The following is a 17,295-nucleotide window of genomic DNA, read 5'->3' as shown; positions in this document are numbered from 1 at the left end:
ACCAGATGCATTGCAATCCATCGTCACCGTCACTGTCATGATAATCTCCCCACCAACGCAGAGACCTTTTATAGCAAGAGATGTTTATTTTAAAAAAAAGTCTACTACAAGAACTAGACATAGAATTATATAAGACCTATTTGATTAAGCTACTATTGCTATTACTGTACAATATTGTACCAGAAAAACAGTGTACCTCTGTAATGTACAACATTGTATGTACAAAGTACATCTTAACATAGGATTCTCTGGTAATACAGAGACAACTATAAATATATTTGACATTACAGTCATTTTTTTTTTTTTTTTAGGTCCCGTGTTTTCAAATGGGCAAGAAATGCATATTTCACAATAGTTAAATCAGAATTTAAAAAATCATCATCGCTCAAATCAGTCCGTGAGCACACTGTAATTTCAAGTGTGCGATGAATGATTTGAGCTCAACTGATAATACGGTGTGGAGACTGAGGCTCCCGGCTCCTATACAGCGAAGCCAGGTGAACAGAGACTCCAACCACAAAGCATCACCCATAAGTGTGTGTTCGTATGACGTGTGTTGATGCCTAATCGCCCCAGTGGCCAAAGATGAGGTAAGGGGAGTAAACCTATGTAAAACACATCTGAACATACACACAGAGATAAAACATTACATTTAAGAAATCAACCACCTGTTACAGAGCATTTGGGATTGCAATAATACAATTATATACCTGGGGTTTGCAGGGTGGGGAGGAAGGAATAAGGGAGGAACTAGAGAGGGATATTTGTAAGGAAAAGGTGTGTGTCTGTGGGAACAGAGGGAGAATGCTAGAAGGAGAAAGGTACTAAGAGAGGAGGGTGATAAGGAGAGGGGGAAAGACAGAAACGGTCTTAACTAGTTGTTCTTCTCTTCTCCCCTGAGGGTTCTCTTGAGCCCTGTCATTGACGATCCTGATCTCAGACCGGGCGTTAGAGCTGTCAATCACGAGAGCATCCCGCCTCCCACTGACCTTGACCAATCAAAACATTCTGTCACATTCTGTCACAAATCAGAGTTCGGACTACAGAAAATGCAAATGATGTCACCGTGACAGACAGGACAGGACCGTTTTGACGTTGACCACGTGATGCGACAGTCAGAGTAACAGACAGTTAGGGAGTCACAGCAGAGGTTCTCTTAAAGACGAGCACCACAGAACAGGCCTCGGGGCTGTTGCTTTAACTCATGTCATTGGGTTATATAAATCCCAATAAATGATTCGACGCTGGTCCGCCATGATACACACCAATGCTCTTGGTAGAGGAACGAGAGAGTGACACTTTTCCAGAAATGGCTGAAATGACTGGGACTGAGTACTAGTCAGTCACACAAACATTAAGCCTAGTGAGCAGTGGCTCTGGTGACACAGGAAGTGGCTCTGCTGTCTGTGGTGTCCCCTTCCTGTTGGTCCCCCTGTCCCCAGAAAGCTGCCATTAGTTGGTTCCCTTCATGATGCGCAGTTAATGGGCAAATCCACTTAAAAAACTATAATTTGGTATTTGTTTCATTAGTCCACTGTTGATACAGTCCCAAAATGTTTTGAAGGTCAACAGTCAAGTTTTCAAGATGTTGGGAGTTTCAAGAAGCAAAGTGTCTCCAAATACATCATCATGATGACGCAAATTATCCTGAAAAATGTTTCGCTTGCCAGCAGTCAAGTTTGGGACTGTATCAGCAGTAGACTAATGAAACAACCACCAAATGATTGTTTTGAGTGGGTTTTCCCTTTAAGTTTCAGTTCTAAGAGCTGTGCAGAGTCCCTGACAGACACGGTCCAGTATGACATATTCTGAGGATTAACTAACAACTGGGAGAAAAGAAGCATAATGTAATTATTCCAAATGTGCTTGACGAGGTTTGTTTGTGCTCGTATCTAAACAAACTCTTCCACCTCACTGAGATTCCTCGTCTGCACTTTTCCAGTTAATCATCATGATCATTAAACATATACACAAGGAAAAACAAACATGTTTGCGGATTTTGTTTGGAGTCATAATTTGCGTGTAGCTGGTCGAAGAGGTGCATTGCTTGTATTGTAGATAGACGCAGTCAGTCAGTCAGTCAGCACTGCGACTGCTGTGGCCCCAGCATGCGAGGAGAACCTGAAAAGGCATTTAGCTGCCACAGAACACACACACACACGTCATGCATGCGTGTGTGTGTGTTCTACTTCTGTAATAGAGTGTATATTAATGCCGGGAATCTAAGGGAGAGAGAAGCAGCAGGCCTGGCATGCTGCTGCGTTGATGAGTCTCTGTCAGACTCTTATTGCTAAAGAAAGGGGGGTTATTGAGCAAGGCCACGTCGTGCCCTTATGCACCAGCAGGAGGTGCTGCTGTAAAGCCAGACAAGCGTTGCGTTGCACTATGTTGGTTGTACCAAATGTCGAACAGGGCTATTCAATTCTGGTCCTGGAGGGCCCCGTCACTACTGCATTCAATTCTAGGGACTCCTTCCCACCCAGGAAACAGGTGATTGGACTCTCTGGCAAATCAATGACATCAGATGGTCAATCAATTTCCACTTAGTAAAGAGAACCAGCATTACTTTGGCCACTGAGGGCCGCTAATTGAAAAGCCCGGATGTCGAGTCGAGGAGAGTACAGTAGAAAAGAGCCTCGTGTAAAGCAACTCTACGGGTTAGCGTTTTGTGTTATGATGAATCCCCACAACACGCCGCTTGCTGCCCAGACACCTCGGAGGATCAGAGATGTAACCTAGCTCTCTCCTCCTCACATAGAAGCAGCCGTTCCCCCTGCACTCTACTCCAGAGCTTTTCTATCGGCGATATCGGCTTTCCACCGGAGTTGCTTTATCTTCTGGTCCTCTGTCCCTCCATCCATCTGTCAGTCCAACTCTCTCTCTCTCTCTCTCTCTCTCTCTCTCTCTCTCTCTCTCTCTCTCTCTCTGTCCAGGCTGGCAGATCCAGTCTTGCCCCAGTCTTAAAGCAGCGGAGTGAACAGGTCACAGAGTTTCTACAGAGTTAGTTAGGGTTCTCTGTTCCCACAGTCGGTCTGTGTGTTCTCAGAGAGTGTGGAATCCAGGAGTCACACTGCCACACACACAGCCAACCAGGTGAACCACTCCTCTCGTCCACTCCAGTATTCTCAAGGTTAGTTGGGGATAAATGTCCTTAAATGTCACCATCTATTTAAAATCAAACGGTGCTCTCACTCAAGTGTAAGGTATGCCACACACACACACACACACCTCACACACACACACACACACACCTCACACAGGCACACCTCACACCGGTATATACAGTACAGGCGCCATATCTCTTTTTTGTCAGGCTGTTTGTCCATTTGGATGCCTTGTTTGATTTTCTGTATTAGTCCGTGTCAGTCAGAAGGTAGGTGTGATGACTGAAGAGACCAAGAGGGGGCAGAGTTGAGTCATGGATGCTTTACATATGGTTCGGGGGTTTTCCCCATAAATGGTTAAGCGTTTGCGAGGGTAAGCTGATCCAAGATTGGAGCTATCCCACTTATTACTGGGGTGAGAGGAGATGGGGACAGGGTGTGAGGATCGAAGGGGAGTGTGTGTGTGTGTGTGCGTGTGTGAGAGAGAGAGAGTGCCCTCAGGCAGGGCAGGACTTGTCGTTGGGCTGGGGTGGGGGTGGGGGAGGAGGGGTTGGGGGGACAGTGGTGGTTGGGGAGCCCATAGCCGGACTGCCGCCTCCTCCACCCTTGGGGAAGACCACCGGCTTGGGCCGCGTGGCTGGAGGGCGAGGCTCTCGGAAGGAGGGAGTGGAGGCAGAGAGGGCTGAGGAGGCGAGAGAGGAGGATGCGGAAGAGGGCAGGGGGCTCCTGGGCTTGGAGGGGCGGAAGGAGGAGGGGACGTCGCTAGCGGACGAGGCGCTGCGTTGGAGGGGGTGTGAGTGTGGAGGCCCTGCGCCCTCGCTGTCCCTCAGCAGACGGGAGTGGAGGGGACTGGAGGGCTCGGACGCCCCGCCACCCCCACACACACCCTTCAGCTGCTCCAGTGTGTCCAGCACCACGTCGGGGGCGTGCGTGTGCTTGACACTGCTCTGCCTCTCCAGCTCTTTCAGCTCACTCAGAGCAGAGCTCATAGCTGCCTCGATATCCTGAAACAGGAGATGTCGGACAGACACAAATCAGAATACACACGCGCACACATTTGCCTGAGGGGTCAAAGGTGAGAGGTGCGGTGTCAGAGGTCAGAGACGGGCGCACCTGTGATGTGGGCTCCATCTGAGCGATGACCTCAGGATCCAGGGGCCGGTGGTTGCTGAAGCTCTTAGAGCGGCCCGTGGTAGTCGCCTTGCAGAACTGGGGGCTCTCCACCTACACAACAAATGAGAGTCGTTGCAATCAGCAATAACAAGAATGAACAGAGAACAGTAGAGGCTGCTGAGGGGAGGACAGCTCATAACAATGGCTGGAAGGGCATCAAACAACATGGAAACACCGTGTTTGATGTCTTTGGTACGACTCCATTGACTCCGTTCCAGCCATTAGTATGAGTCGTCCTCCCCTCAGCAGCCTCCACCGACAGATAATAAGATCCAACAACTGAAAAAGAGCGATAGTACGGCACTAATGGAGGCTATGTTTTTGACGCTACCTTGGTCTTGAGAGAGGAGTGGCGTGTGATTGAGGAGTTGAGGACACTGTGGGCGCTGACCGGTCGCTTGTCGCCGCCCTCCTTCACCAGAGCCCCTCCCACTGGCAGACTGGCCGTCCTTACGCCCCCTCCTGTCGCCCCAGACAGGGACACATCACCCCCCTGGACTCCCTCAGACCCCCAAAAGGTCCTACGGATACTCCCCAACTCAGGCCTCTTCCTCATCCTGACAGAGAGAGAGACATAGAGAGGTGGGGGGGAGAAAGAAAAGTGAAGGCAAGAGAGAGAGAGAGAGAGAGAGAGAGAGAGAAAGAGGGAGAGAGAGAAAGAGGGAGAGAGAGAAAGAGGGAGAGAGAGAAAGAGGAAAAGAGAGAAAGAGGGAGAAAGAGGGGGAGAGAGAAAGAGGGAGAGAGAGAAAGAAAGAAAAAGAGAACGAGGGAGAGATCAGAATGGTTAGTGAGAAGGTGAAAACAGACCGAGATCTGATTGGGTCAGTGAAGGTGTAAATGACGAGATGCTGTACTGTAATTGATTGATGCCTGGTGTGTCTTACTTGTTGAGGTTGGCTAGGTAGATGTCTGCTACATGAGCTCCAGTAGGAGAGGCAGCAGTGCCCCTAGTAGACACTCTCTCCTCCTGCAACTCTGCTTCAGTCTTCGGACTGCCTCTGCCCCCGTCCGGCCTGGAACACACAACCATCAGACTACAGCCAAGCCAACTAGAACTCCTTTCTCTTATCTTCTCTATGTTGGTCTGTACTGGTCTATACTGGTTTGTACTGGTCTAAACGGATCTATACTGATCTGGACAGGTCTGTACTGGTCTAAAGTGGTTTGTACTGGTTTACTCTGAGCTGAACAGGTCTGTACTGGTCTGAAACCTTCTGTACTAGTGTAAACTGGTGTCCACTGGTCTTGTGGTTTCTTACATGTCCTGAACCACTATGTACTGGTGAGGCACCAGTCCGTCCACTCCGTTGTGTCGGCCCTCCCACCAGTCATCACTGGCTCGCTGGAAAAGGAGGAGAGACGCGCCCTTCTTAAATGACAGCTCCTGGTTGGTCCGTCCGGAGAAATCGAAGCGAGCAATGGCCTCTATTGGGTCCAATTCTGAAACGACCAACGAGCCTGAGAGTCAGAGAGAGGGTAGGAAGGGGGAGGGAGAAATAAAGAGAGAGAGAAATGGGGGTGGACAGGGGGAGAAACAGGGAAGAGTGAGGGGAGAAACGGAAAAGAGAGGGGAGAAACAGAAGATAGAGGGGAGAAACGGAAAGAGAGAAACAGAAGAGTGAGGGGAGAAACGGAAAAGAGAGGGGAGAAACAGAAGATAGAGGGGAGAAATGGAAAAGAGGGGGAGAAACAGAAGATAGAGGGAAAACAGAAGAGAGAGGGAAGAAATGGGGGAGAGAGAGGGGAGAAACAGGGGAGCAAGAGGGGAGAAACAGGAGAGAGGGGAGAAACAGTGGCGCGAGAGGAGAGAAACAGGGGAGCGAGTGGGGAGAAACGGGGGAGAGAGAGGAGAGAAACAGAAGAGAGAGGGGAGAAACAGGGGAGAGAGAAGGGAGAAACAGGGGAGAGAGAAGGAGAAACAGAAGAGAGAGGGGAGAAACAGGGGAGAGAGAGGGGAGAAACAGGGGAGAGAGAAAGGAGAAACAGAGGAGAGAGAGGGGAGAAACAGGGGAGAAACAGGGAAGGAGGAGAAACAGGGAAAAGAGAGGGGAGAAACAGGAGAGAGAGGGGAGAAACGGGGAAGAGAGAGGGGAGAAACAGGGAAAATAAAAAGAGAGGGGAGAAACGGGGAGAGAGAGGGGAGAAACAGAAGAGAGAGGGGAAAAAGGGAAGGGAGAGGGGAGAAACGGGGGAGAGAGAGGGGAGAAACGGGGAAGAGAGAGGGGAGAAACAGGGAAAAGAGAAAAGAGAGGGGAGAAACAGGGAAGAGAGAGGGGAGAAAAAGGGAAGAGCGAGGGAGAAACAGGGAAGAGAGAGGGGAGTTGGGAGAAACAGGGAGAGAGGGGAGAAACAGAAGAGAGAGGAGAGAAACAGGGGAGAAACAGGGAAAAGAGGGGAGAAACAGGGAAAAGAGGGGAGAAACAGGGGAGAGAGAGGGAGAAACCGGGGAGAGAGGGGAGAAACAAGGGAGAAACAGAAGAGAGAGGGGAGAAACAGGAGAGAGAGAGGGGAGAAACCGGGAGAGAGAGGGGAGAAACAGGGGAGAAAGGGGAGAAACAAGGGAGAAACAGAAGAGAGAGGGGAGAAACAGGGGAGAGAGAGGGGAGAAACAGGGAAAAGAGGGGAGAGAGAGGAGAAACAGGGGAGAGAGAGGGGAGAAACAGAAGAGAGGGGAGAAACAGGGGAGAGAGAGGGGAGAAACAAGGGAGAGAGAGGGGAGAAACAAGGGAGAGAGAGGGGAGAAACAGAAGAGAGAGGGGAGAAACAGGGGGAAACAGGGGAGAGAGGGAAGAAACAGGGGAGAGAGAGGGGAGAAACGGGGAAGAGAGGGGAGAAACGGGGAGCGAGAGTGGAGAAACGGGAGGGAGAGGGGAGAAACGGGAGGGAGAGGGGAGAACCGGGAGGGAGAGGGGAGAAACGGGAGAGAGAGGGGAGAAACAAGGAGAGAGGAGAGATGGAAAAGAGAGGGGAGAAACGGGAGGGAGAGGGGAGAAACAGAAGAGAGAGGGGAGAAATGGAAAAGAGAGGGGAGAAACGGAGGGAGAGGGGAGAAACAGAAGAGAGAGGGAGAAATGGAAAAGAGAGGGAGAAACAGAAGAGAGAGGGAAGAAAGAGGGGAGAGTGGGGAGAAATGGGGAGAGAGAGGGGAGAGAGTGGGGAGAAATAGGGGAGAGAGAGGGGAGAAACAGGGGAGCGAGAGTGGAGAAACAGGGGAGAGAGAGGGAGAAACAGTGGCGCGAGAGGAGAGAAACGGGAGCGAGAGGGGAGAAACGGGGGAGAGAGAGGAGAGAAACAGAAGAGAGAGGGGAGAAACAGGGGAGAGAGAAGGAGAAACAGGGGAGAGAGAAGGAGAAACAGAAGAGAGAGGGGAGAAACAGGGGAGAGAGAGGGGAGAAACAGGGGAGAGAGAAAGGAGAAACGGGAGAGAGGGAGAGAGAGGGGAGAAACAGGGAAAAGAGAGGGGAGAAACAGGGGGAGAGAGAGGGGAGAAACAGAAGAGAGAGGGGAAAAAGAAGGGAGAGGGGAGAAACGGGGAGAGAGAGAGGGGCGAAAGAAACAGGGGAGAGAGAGGGGAGAAACAGTGGCGAAGGAGAGAAACGGGAGAAAGAAACAGGGGGAGAGAGAGGAGAAACAGAAGAGAGAGGGGAGAAACAGGGGAGAGAGAGGGGAGAAACAGGGGAGAGAGAAAGGAGAAACAGGGGAGAGAGAGGGGAGAAACAGGGGAGAGAGAGGGGAGAGAGAGGGGAGAAACAGGGAAAAGAGAGGGGAGAAACAGGAGAGGGGGGAGAAACGGGGAAGAGAGAGGGAGAAACAGGGAAAAGAGAAAAGAGAGGGGAGAAACGGGGGAGAGAGAGGGAGAAACAGAAGAGAGAGGGGAAAAAGGGAAGGGAGAGGGGAGAAACGGGGGAGAGAGAGGAGACACGGGGAAGAGAGAGGGAGAAAAAGGGAAGAGCGAGGGAGAAACAGGGAAGAGAGAGGGAGTTGGGAGAAACAGGGGGAGAGAGGGGAGAAACAGAAGAGAGAGGGGAGAAACAGGGGAGAAACAGGGAAAAGAGGGGAGAAACAGGGAAAAGAGGAAAGAAACAGGGAGAGAGAAGGAGAAACCAGGGAGAGAGAGGGGAGAAACAGGGAGAGAGAGGGAGAAACAGGGAGAAACAGAAGAGAGAGGGGAGAAACAGGGGAGAGAGAGGGGAGAAACAGGGGAAGAGAGGAGAAAACAGAAGAGAGAGGGGAGAAACAGGGGAGAGAGGGAGAAACAGGGGAGAGAGAAAGGAGAAACAGGGGAAGAGAGAGGAGAAACAGGGGAGAGAGAGGGGAGAGAGAGGGGAGAAACAGGGAAAAGAGAGGGAGAAACGGGAGAGAGGGGAGAAACGGGAAGAGAGAGGGGAGAAACAGGGAAAAGAGAAAAGAGAGGGGAGAAACGGGGAGAGAGAGGGAGAAACAGAAGAGAGAGGGGAAAAAGGGAAGGGAGAGGGGAGAAACAGGGGAGAGAGGGGAGACACGGGAAGAGAGAGGGGAGAAAAGGGAAGAGCGAGGAGAAACAGGGAAGAGAGAGGGAGTTGGGAGAAACGGGGGAGAGAGGGGAGAAACAGAAGAGAGAGGGGAGAAACAGGGGAGAAACAGGGAAAAGAGGGGAGAAACAGGGAAAAGAGGAAAGAAACAGGGGAGAGAGAAGGGAGAAACCAGGGAGAGAGAGGGAGAAACAGGGAGAGAGGGGAGAAACAAGGGAGAAACAGAAGAGAGAGGGAGAAACAGGGAGAGAGAGGGGAGAAACAGGGAAAAGAGGGGAGAAACAGGGGAGAGAGAGGGGAGAAACAGGGGAGAGAGAGGGGAGAAACAGAAGAGAGAGGGGAGAAACAGGGGAGAGAGAGGGGAGAAACAGGGGAGAGAGAGGGGAGAAACAGGGAAAAGAGGGAGAGAGAGGGGAGAAACAGGGGAGAGAGAGGGGAGAAACAGAAGAGAGAGGGGAGAAACAGGGGAGAAAGAGGGGAGAAACAAGGGAGAGAGAGGGGAGAAACAGAAGAGAGACGGAGAAACAGGGGGAAAACAGGGAGAGAGAGAAGAAATAGGGGAGAGAGAGGGGAGAAAGAGGGTAGAAAACGGGAAGAGAGGGGAGAAACGGGAGAGCGAGAGTGGAGAAACGGGAGGGAGAGGGGAGAAACGGGAGGGAGAGGGGAGAAACAGGGGAGAGAGAGGGGAGAAACAAGGGAGAGAGAGGGAGAGAAAAAGGAGAGAGGGGAGAGATGGAAAAGAGAGGGGAGAAACAGGAGGGAGAGGGATAGAAAAGAAGAGGGGAGAAACGGGAGGGAGAGGGGAGAAACAGAAGAGAGAGGGGAGATACAGAAGAGAGAGGGAGAAATGGAAAAGAGAGGGGAGAAACGGTAGGGAGAGGGGAGAAACAGAAGAGAGAGGGAGAAATGGAAAATAGAAGGAGAAACAGAAGAGAGAGGGAAGAAAGAGGGGAGAGTGGGGAGAAATGGGGGAGAGAGAGGGAGAGAGTGGGGAGAAATGGCGGAGAGAGAGGGGAGAAACAGGGGAACGAGAGGGGAGAAACAGGGGAGAGAGAGGGGAGAAACAGTGGCGCGAGAGGAGAGAAACGGGAGCGAGAGGGGAGAAACGGGGAGAGAAACAGAAGAGAGAGGGGAGAAACAGGGGAGAGAGAAGGAGAAACAGGGGAGAGAGGGGAGAAACAGGGAGAGAGAGGGGGGAGAAACAGGGGAGAGAGAAAGGAGAAACAGGGGAGAGAGAGGGGAGAAACAGGGGAGAGAGAGGGAGAAACAGGGGAGAGAGAGGGAGAAACAGGGAAGGAGGAGAAACAGGGAAGAGAGAGGGGAGAAACAGGGAAGGAGGAGAAACAGGGGAGAGAGGGAGAAACAGGGAAGGAGGAGAAACAGGGAAGAGAGAGGGGAGAAACAGGGAAAAGAAAAAGAGAGGAGAGAAACGGGGGAGAGAGGGAGAAACAGAAGAGAGAGGGGAAAAAGGGAAGGAGAGGGGAGAAACGGGGGAGAGAGAGGGGAGAAACGGGGAAGAGAGAGGGGAGAAACAGGGAAAAGAGAAAAGAGAGGGGAGAAACAGGGAAGAGAGAGGGGAGAAAAAGGGAAGAGCGAGGGAGAAACAGGGAAGAGAGAGGGAGTTGGGAGAAACGGGGGAGAGAGGGGAGAAACAGAAGAGAGAGGGGAGAAAAAGGGGAGAAACAGGGAAAAGAGGGGAGAAACAGGGGAGAGAGAGGGGAGAAACAGGGGAGAGAGAGGGGAGAAACAGGGGAGAGAGGGGGAGAAACAGAGAAAAGAGGGGAGAAACAGGGAGAGAGAGGGGAGAAACAGGGGAGAGAGAGGGAGAAACAGAAGAGAGAGGGAGAAACAGGGGAGAGAGAGGGGAGAAACAAGGAGAGAGAGGGGAGAAACAGAAGAGAGAGGGGAGAAACAGGGGAAAACAGGGGAGAGAGAGAAGAAACAGGGGAGAGAGAGGGAGAAAGAGGGGAGTGAGAGGGGAGAAACGGGGAGAGAGGGGAGAAACAAGGAGAGAGGGAGAGATGGAAAAGAGAGGGGAGAAACAGGAGGGAGAGGGGAGAAACAGAAGAGGGAGAGATAGAAAAGAGGGGAGAAACAGGGAGGGAGAGGGGAGAAACAGAAGAAGAGGGGAGATACAGAAGAGAGAGGGGAGAAATGGAAAAGAGAGGGAGAAACGGGGAGGGAGAGGGAGAAACAGAAGAGAGAGGGAGAAACAGGAAAATAGAAGGAGAAACAGAAGAGAGAGGGAAGAAAGAGGGGAGAGTGGGGAGAAATGGGGAGAGAGAAAGGGGAGAGGGAGGGGAGAAATGGGGAGAGAGGGGAGAAACAGGGAGCGAGAGGGGAGAAACAGGGGAGAGAGAGGGGAGAAACAGTGGCGAGAGGAGAGAAACGGGGGAGAGAGAGGGGAGAAACGGGGGAGAGAAACAGAAGAGAGAGGGAAAACAGGGGAGAGAGAAGGGGAGAAACAGGGAGAGAGAAGGGAGAAACAGAAGAGAGAGGGAGAAACAGGGAAGAGAGGGGAGAAACAGGGGAGAGAGAAAGGAGAAACAGGGGAGAGAGAGGGGAGAAACAGGGGAGAGAGGGGGAGAAACAGGGGAGAGAGAGGGAGAAACAGGGAAGGAGGAGAAACAGGGAAGAGAGAGGGAGAAACAGGGAAGGAGGAGAAACAGGGGAGAGAGAGGGGAGAAACAGGGAAGGAGGAGAAACAGGGAAGAGAGAGGGGAGAAACAGGGAAAAGAAAAAGAGAGGAGAGAAACGGGGGAGAGAGGGGAGAAACAGAAGAGAGAGGGGAAAAAAGGGAAGGGAGAGGGGAGAAACGGGGAGAGAGGGGAGAAACAGGGGAAGAGAGAGGGGAGAAACAGGGAAAAGAGAGAAAAGAGAGGGGAGAAACAGGGAAGAGAGAGGGAGAAAAAGGGAAGAGCGAGGGAGAAACAGGGAAGAGAGAGGGAGAAAACAGGGGAGAGAGGGGAGAAACAGAAGAGAGAGGGGAGAAAAAGGGGAGAAACAGGGAAAAGAGGGGAGAAACAGGGGAGAGAGAGGGGAGAAACAGGGGAGAGAGAGGGGAGAAACAGGGAGAGAGAGGGGAGAAACAGAGAAAAGAGGGGAGAAACAGGGGAGAGAGAGGGGAGAAACAGGGGAGAGAGAGGGGAGAAACAGAAGAGAGAGGGGAGAAACAGGGGAGAGAGAGGGAGAAACAAGGGAGAGAGAGGGGAGAAACAGAAGAGAGAGGGGGAGAAACAGGGGAAAACAGGGAGAGAGAGAAGAAACAGGGGAGAGAGAGGGGAGAAAGAGAGGGAGAGAGGGGAGAAACGGGAAGAGAGGGGAGAAACGGGGAGCGAGAGGGAGAAACAAGGGAGAGAGAGGGAGAAACAGAAGAGAGAGGGGAGAAACAGGGGAGAGAGGGGAGAAACAGGGGAGAAACAGGGAAAAGAGGGGAGAAACAGGAAAAGAGGAAAGAAACAGGGAGAGAGAGGGGAGAAACCAGGGAGAGAGAGGGGAGAAACAGGGGAGAGGGGGAGAAACAAGGGAGAAACAGAAGAGAGAGGGAGAAACAGGGGAGAGAGGGGAGAAACAGAAGAGAGAGGGGAGAAACAGGGGAGAGAGAGGGGAGAAACAAGGGAGAGAGATGGGGAGAAACAGAAGAGAGAGGGGAGAAACAGGGGGAAAACAGGGGAGAGAGAGAAGAAATAGGGGAGAGAGAGGGGAGAAAGAGGGGAGAAACGGAGAGAGCGAGAGGGAGAAACGGAGGGAGAGGGAGAAACAGGGGAGAGAGGGGAGAAACAAGGGAGAGAGGAGAGAGATGGAAAAGAGAGGGAGAAACGGGAGGGAGAGGGGAGAAACAGAAGAGAGAGGGGAGATACAGAAGAGAGAGAGGAGAAATGGAAAAGAGAGGGGAGAAACAGAAGAGAGAGGAAGAAAGAGGGAGAGAGTGGGGAGAAATGGGGGGAGAGAGAGGGAGAGAGTGGGGAGAAATGGCGGAGAGAGAGGGGAGAAACAGGGGAGAGAGAGGGGAGAAACAGTGGCGAGAGAGGAGAGAAACGAAGAGAGGGGAGAACGGGGGGGAGAAACAGAAGAGAGAGGGGAGAAACAGGGAGAGAGAAGGGAGAAACAGGGAGAAACAGAAGAGAGAGGGGAGAAACAGGGGAGAGAGAGGGAGAAACAGGGAAGAGAGAAAGGAGAAACAGGGAGAGAGAGGGGGAGAAACAGGGGAGAGAGAGGGAGAAACAGGGAGAGAGAGGGGAGAAACAGGGAAGGAGGAGAAACAGGGAAAAGAGAGGGGAGAAACGGGGAAGAGAGAGGGGAGAAACAGGAAAAGAAAAAAAGAGAGGGGAGAAACGGGGGAGAGAGAGGGAGAAACAGAAGAGAGAGGGGAAAAAAGGAAGGGCGAGGGGAGAAATGGGGGAGAGAGAGGGGAGAAACGGGAAGAGAGAGGGGAGAAACAGGGAAAAGAGAAAAGAGAGGGAGAAACAGGGAAGAGAGAGGGGAGAAAAAGGAAAGAGAGGGAGAAACAGGGAAGAGAGAGGGGAGAAACAAGGAAGAGAGAGGGAGAAAAAGGGAAGAGAGAGGGAGAAACAAGGAAGAGAGAGGGGAGAAAAAGGGGAGAGAGAGGGAGAAACAGGAAGAGAGAGGGGAGTTGGGAAAACAGGGGGAGAGAGGGGAGAAACAGAAGAGAGAGGGGAGAAACAGGGAAAAGAGGGGAGAAACAGGGGAGAGAGAGGGGAGAAACAGGGAGAGAGAGGGGAGAAACAGGGGAGAGAAAGGAGAAACAAGGGGAGAAACAGAAGAGAGAGGGGAGAAACAGGGAGAGAGAGGGGAGAAACAGGGAAAGGGGGGAGAAACAGGGAGAGAGAGGGGAGAAACAGGGAGAGAGAGAGGGAGAAACAGAAGAGAGAGGGGAGAAACAGGGAGAGAGAGGGGAGAAACAAGGGAGAGAGAGGGAGAAACAGAAGAGAGAGGGGAGAAACAGGGAAAAACAGGGAGAGAGGGAAGAAACAGGGAAGAGAGAGGGGAGAAAGAGGGGAGTAAGAGGGGAGAAACGGGGAAGAGAGGGGAGAAACAGGGGGAGCGAGAGGGGAGAAACAAGGGAGAGAGAGGGGAGAAACAGAAGAGAGAGGGGAGAAACAGGGGAGAGAGAGGGGAGAAACAAGGGAGAGAGAGGGAGAAACAGGGGAAAACAGGGGAGAGAGGGAAGAAACAGGGGAGAGAGAGGGGAGAAAGAGGGGAGAGAGAGGGGAGAAACGGGGAAGAGAGGGGAGAAACGGGGGAGCGAGAGGGGAGAAACGGGGGAGCGAGAGGGGAGAAACAGTGGAGAGAGAGGGGAGAAACAGAAGAGAGAGGGGAGAAACAGGGAGAGAGAGGGGAGAAACAGGGAGGAGGGGCAGGGGGAGAAATGGGGAGAAACAGGGAGAGAGGGGAGAAACGGGAGAGAGAGAGGGGAGAAACGGGAGAGAGAGAGGGGAGAAACAGGGGAGGAGGGGCAGGGGAGAGAATGGGGAGAAACAGAAGAGAGAGGGGAGAAACAGAAGAGAGAGGGGAGAAACAGGAGACACAGGGGGAGACAGGGAGAGAGGGGAGAGAGGAGAAACAGGGGAGGAGGGGCAGGGGAGAGAATGGGGAGAAACAGGGGAGAGGGGAGAAACAGGGGAGAGAGGGGAGACACAGGGGAGAGAGGGGCAGGGGGAGAGAATGGGGAGAAACAGGGAGAGAGAGAGAGGGGAGAAACAGGGGAGAGAGAGGAGAAACAGGGGAGAGAGAGGGGAGAAACAGAAGAGAGAGGGGAGAAACGGGAGAGAGAGGGAGAAACGGGAGACAGGGGGAGAGAGGGGAGAGAGAGGGGAGAAACAGGGAGGAGGGGCAGGGGGAGAGAATGGGGAGAAACAGGGGAGAGAGGGGAGAAACAGGGGAGAGAGGGGAGACACAGGGGAGAGAGGGGCAGGGGAGAGAATGGGGAGAAACAGGGGAGAGAGAGAGAGGGGAGAAACAGGGGAGAGAGAGGAGAAACAGGGGAGAGAGGGGAGAAACAGGGGAGAGAGAAAGGAGAAACGGGAGAGGATGGGAGAAACAGGGGAGAGAGAAAGGAGTAACAGGGGAGAGGGGGAGAACAGGGGAGAGAGAGGAGAAATGGGAGAGAGGGGAGAAACAGGAGAGAAAGGAGAAACAGGGGAGAGAGGGGAGAAACAGGGGAGAGAGGGGAGAAACAGGGAGAGGGAGAAGAAACAGGGGAGAAACAGGGAGAGAGGGGAGAGAGGAGAAACAGGGGAGAGAGGGAGAAACAGGGGAGAGAGGGGAGAAACAGGGGAGAAACAGGGAGAGGGGAGAAACAGGGAGAGAGAGAGGGGAGAAACAGGGGAGAGAGGGAGAGAGGGGGAGAGGGGAGAAACAGGGGAGGGAGGGAGAAACAGGGGAGAGGGGAGAAACAGTGGAGAGAGGGGAGAAACAGAGGGAGAGGGGAGAAACAGGGAGAGAGGGGAGAAACAGGGTAGAGAGAGGAGAAACGGGGGAGAGAGGGGAGAAACAGGGGAGAGAGAGGAGAAACAGAAGAGAGAGGGAGAAACGGGAGAGAGAGGGGAGAAACAGGAGACACAGGGGAGAGAGAGGGGAGAAAGAGGAGAGAAATAGGGGAGAGAGGGAGAAACAGGGGAGGAGGGGCAGGGGGGGAGAGAATGGGGAGAAACAGGGGAGAGAGGGAGAGAGAAAGGAGAGAGAGGGGAGAAACAGGGAGAGAGGGGAGAGAGGGGCAGGGGAGAGAATGAGGAGAAACAGGGGAGAGAGAGGGGAGAAACAGGGGAGTGAGGGGAGAAACAGGGGAGAGAGGGGAAACAGGGGAGAGAATGAGGAGAAACAGGGGAGAGAGAGAGGGTAGAAACAGGGGAGAGAGGGGAGAAACAGGGGAGAGAAATGAGAAACAGGGGAGAGGATGGGAGAAACAGGGGAGAGAGAAAGGAGAAACAGGGAGAGGGGGAGAAACAGGGGAGAGGGGGAGAAACAGGGGAGAGAGGGAGAGAGAAAGGAGAAACAGGGGAGAGAGGGGAGAAACAGGGGAGAGAGATGGGAGAAACAGGGAGAGGGGAGAAACAGGGGAGAGAGAAAGGAGAAACATGGAAGAAACAGGGAGAGAGGGGACAAACAGGGGAGAGAGGGAGAAACAGGGGGAGAGGGGAGAAACAGGGAGAGGGGAGAAACAGGGGGAGAGGGGAGAAACAGTGGAGAGAGGGGAGAAACAGGGGAGAGAGGGGAGAAACAGAGGGGAGAGGGGAGAAACAGTGGAGAGGGGGGAGAAACAGGGGAGAGAGGGGAGAAACAGGGTAGAGAGAGGAGAAACAGGGGAGAGAGAGGGGAGAAACAGGGGAGAGAGAAAGGAGAAACAGGGGAGAGAGAGGAGAGAAACAGGGGAGAGAGAAAGGATAAACAGGGGAGAGGAGGGGAGAAACAGGGGAGGAGGGGCAGGGGTAAAGAGAGGGGAGAAACAAGGGAGAGAGAGGGGAGAAACAAGGGGAGGGGTAGGGGGAGAGAGTGGGGAGAAACAGGGGAGAGAGAAATGAGAAACATGGGAGAGGAGGGGCAGGGGTAGAGAGGGGGAGAAACCGGGGAGAGAGAGGGGAGAGAGAGAGGAGAACCAGGGAGAGAAAGGGGAGAGGGGGAGAAACAGAAGAGAGAGGGGAGAAACAGAAGAGAGGGGGAGAAACAGAAGAGAGGGGGAGAAACAGAAGAGAGGGGGAGAAATAGGGGAGAGGGGGAGAAACAGGAGAGAGAGGGAGAGAGAGAGGGGAGAAACAGGGGAGAAACAGAAGAGAGAGGGGAGAAACAGGGGAGGAGGGGTAGGGGAGAGAGAGAGGAGAAACAGGGGAGAGAGGGGGAGAAACAGAAGAGAGAGGGGAGAAACAGGGGAGAGAGAGGGGAGAAACAGGGGAGAGAGGGAGAGAGAGGCGAGAAACAGGGAGGAGGGGTAGGGGGAGAGAGGGAGAAACAGGGGAGAGAGGGAGAAACAGAAGAGAGAGGGGAGAAACAGAGGAGGAGGGGCAGGGGAGAAACAGAGAGGGGGAGAAACAGGGGAGAGAGAGGGGAGAGAGGGGAGAAACAGGGGAGAGAGGGAGAAACAGAAGAGAGAGGGGAGAAACAGAGGAGGAGGGGCAGGGGAGAGAGAGGGGAGAAACAGGGGAGAGAGAGGGGAGAAACGGGAGAGAGGGGAGAAACAGGGGAGAGAAAGGGGAGAAACAGGGGAGAGGGAGGGAGAAAGAGAAGAGAGAGGGGGAGAAACAGGGGAGGAGGGGAAGGGGGAGAGAGAGGGAGAAACAGAAGAGAGAGGGGAGAAACAGGGAGAGAGGGGAGAAACAGGGGAGAGAGGGGAGAAACAGGGAGAGAGAGGGAGAGAGGGGAGAAACAGGGGAGAGAGGGGAGAAACAGAAGAGAGAGGGGAGAAACAGAGGAGGAGGGGCAGGGAGAGAGAGGGGAGAAACAGGGGAGAGAGAGGGGAGAAACGGGAGAGAGGGGAGAAACAGGGGAGAGAA

The 17,295-nt window shown here is 53.3% G+C and overlaps 1 protein-coding gene across 1 annotated transcript in view; it reads right to left on the bottom strand.

Moving 5' to 3' along the window:
• Nucleotides 1-252: 252 nt before the first annotated feature.
• The window catches only part of LOC112255243 (SLIT-ROBO Rho GTPase-activating protein 2-like), a 133,744-nt gene continuing 116,701 nt past the window's right edge, over nt 253-17,295 (bottom strand). Inside the window, 5 exon segments of the mRNA XM_042324252.1 lie at nt 253-4,108; nt 4,218-4,328; nt 4,609-4,834; nt 5,162-5,290; nt 5,537-5,735. Coding sequence (XP_042180186.1) covers nt 3,602-4,108; nt 4,218-4,328; nt 4,609-4,834; nt 5,162-5,290; nt 5,537-5,735 — 1,172 coding nt within the window. The 3' untranslated portion in view covers nt 253-3,601.

Source organism: Oncorhynchus tshawytscha, linkage group LG07 (assembly GCF_018296145.1).
Source record: "Oncorhynchus tshawytscha isolate Ot180627B linkage group LG07, Otsh_v2.0, whole genome shotgun sequence".
In the NCBI taxonomy this organism is placed as follows: Eukaryota; Metazoa; Chordata; class Actinopteri; order Salmoniformes; family Salmonidae; genus Oncorhynchus; species Oncorhynchus tshawytscha.
Note: the sequence above shows the minus strand (reverse complement) of the source record. Positions and strands in the feature narration are given on the sequence as shown.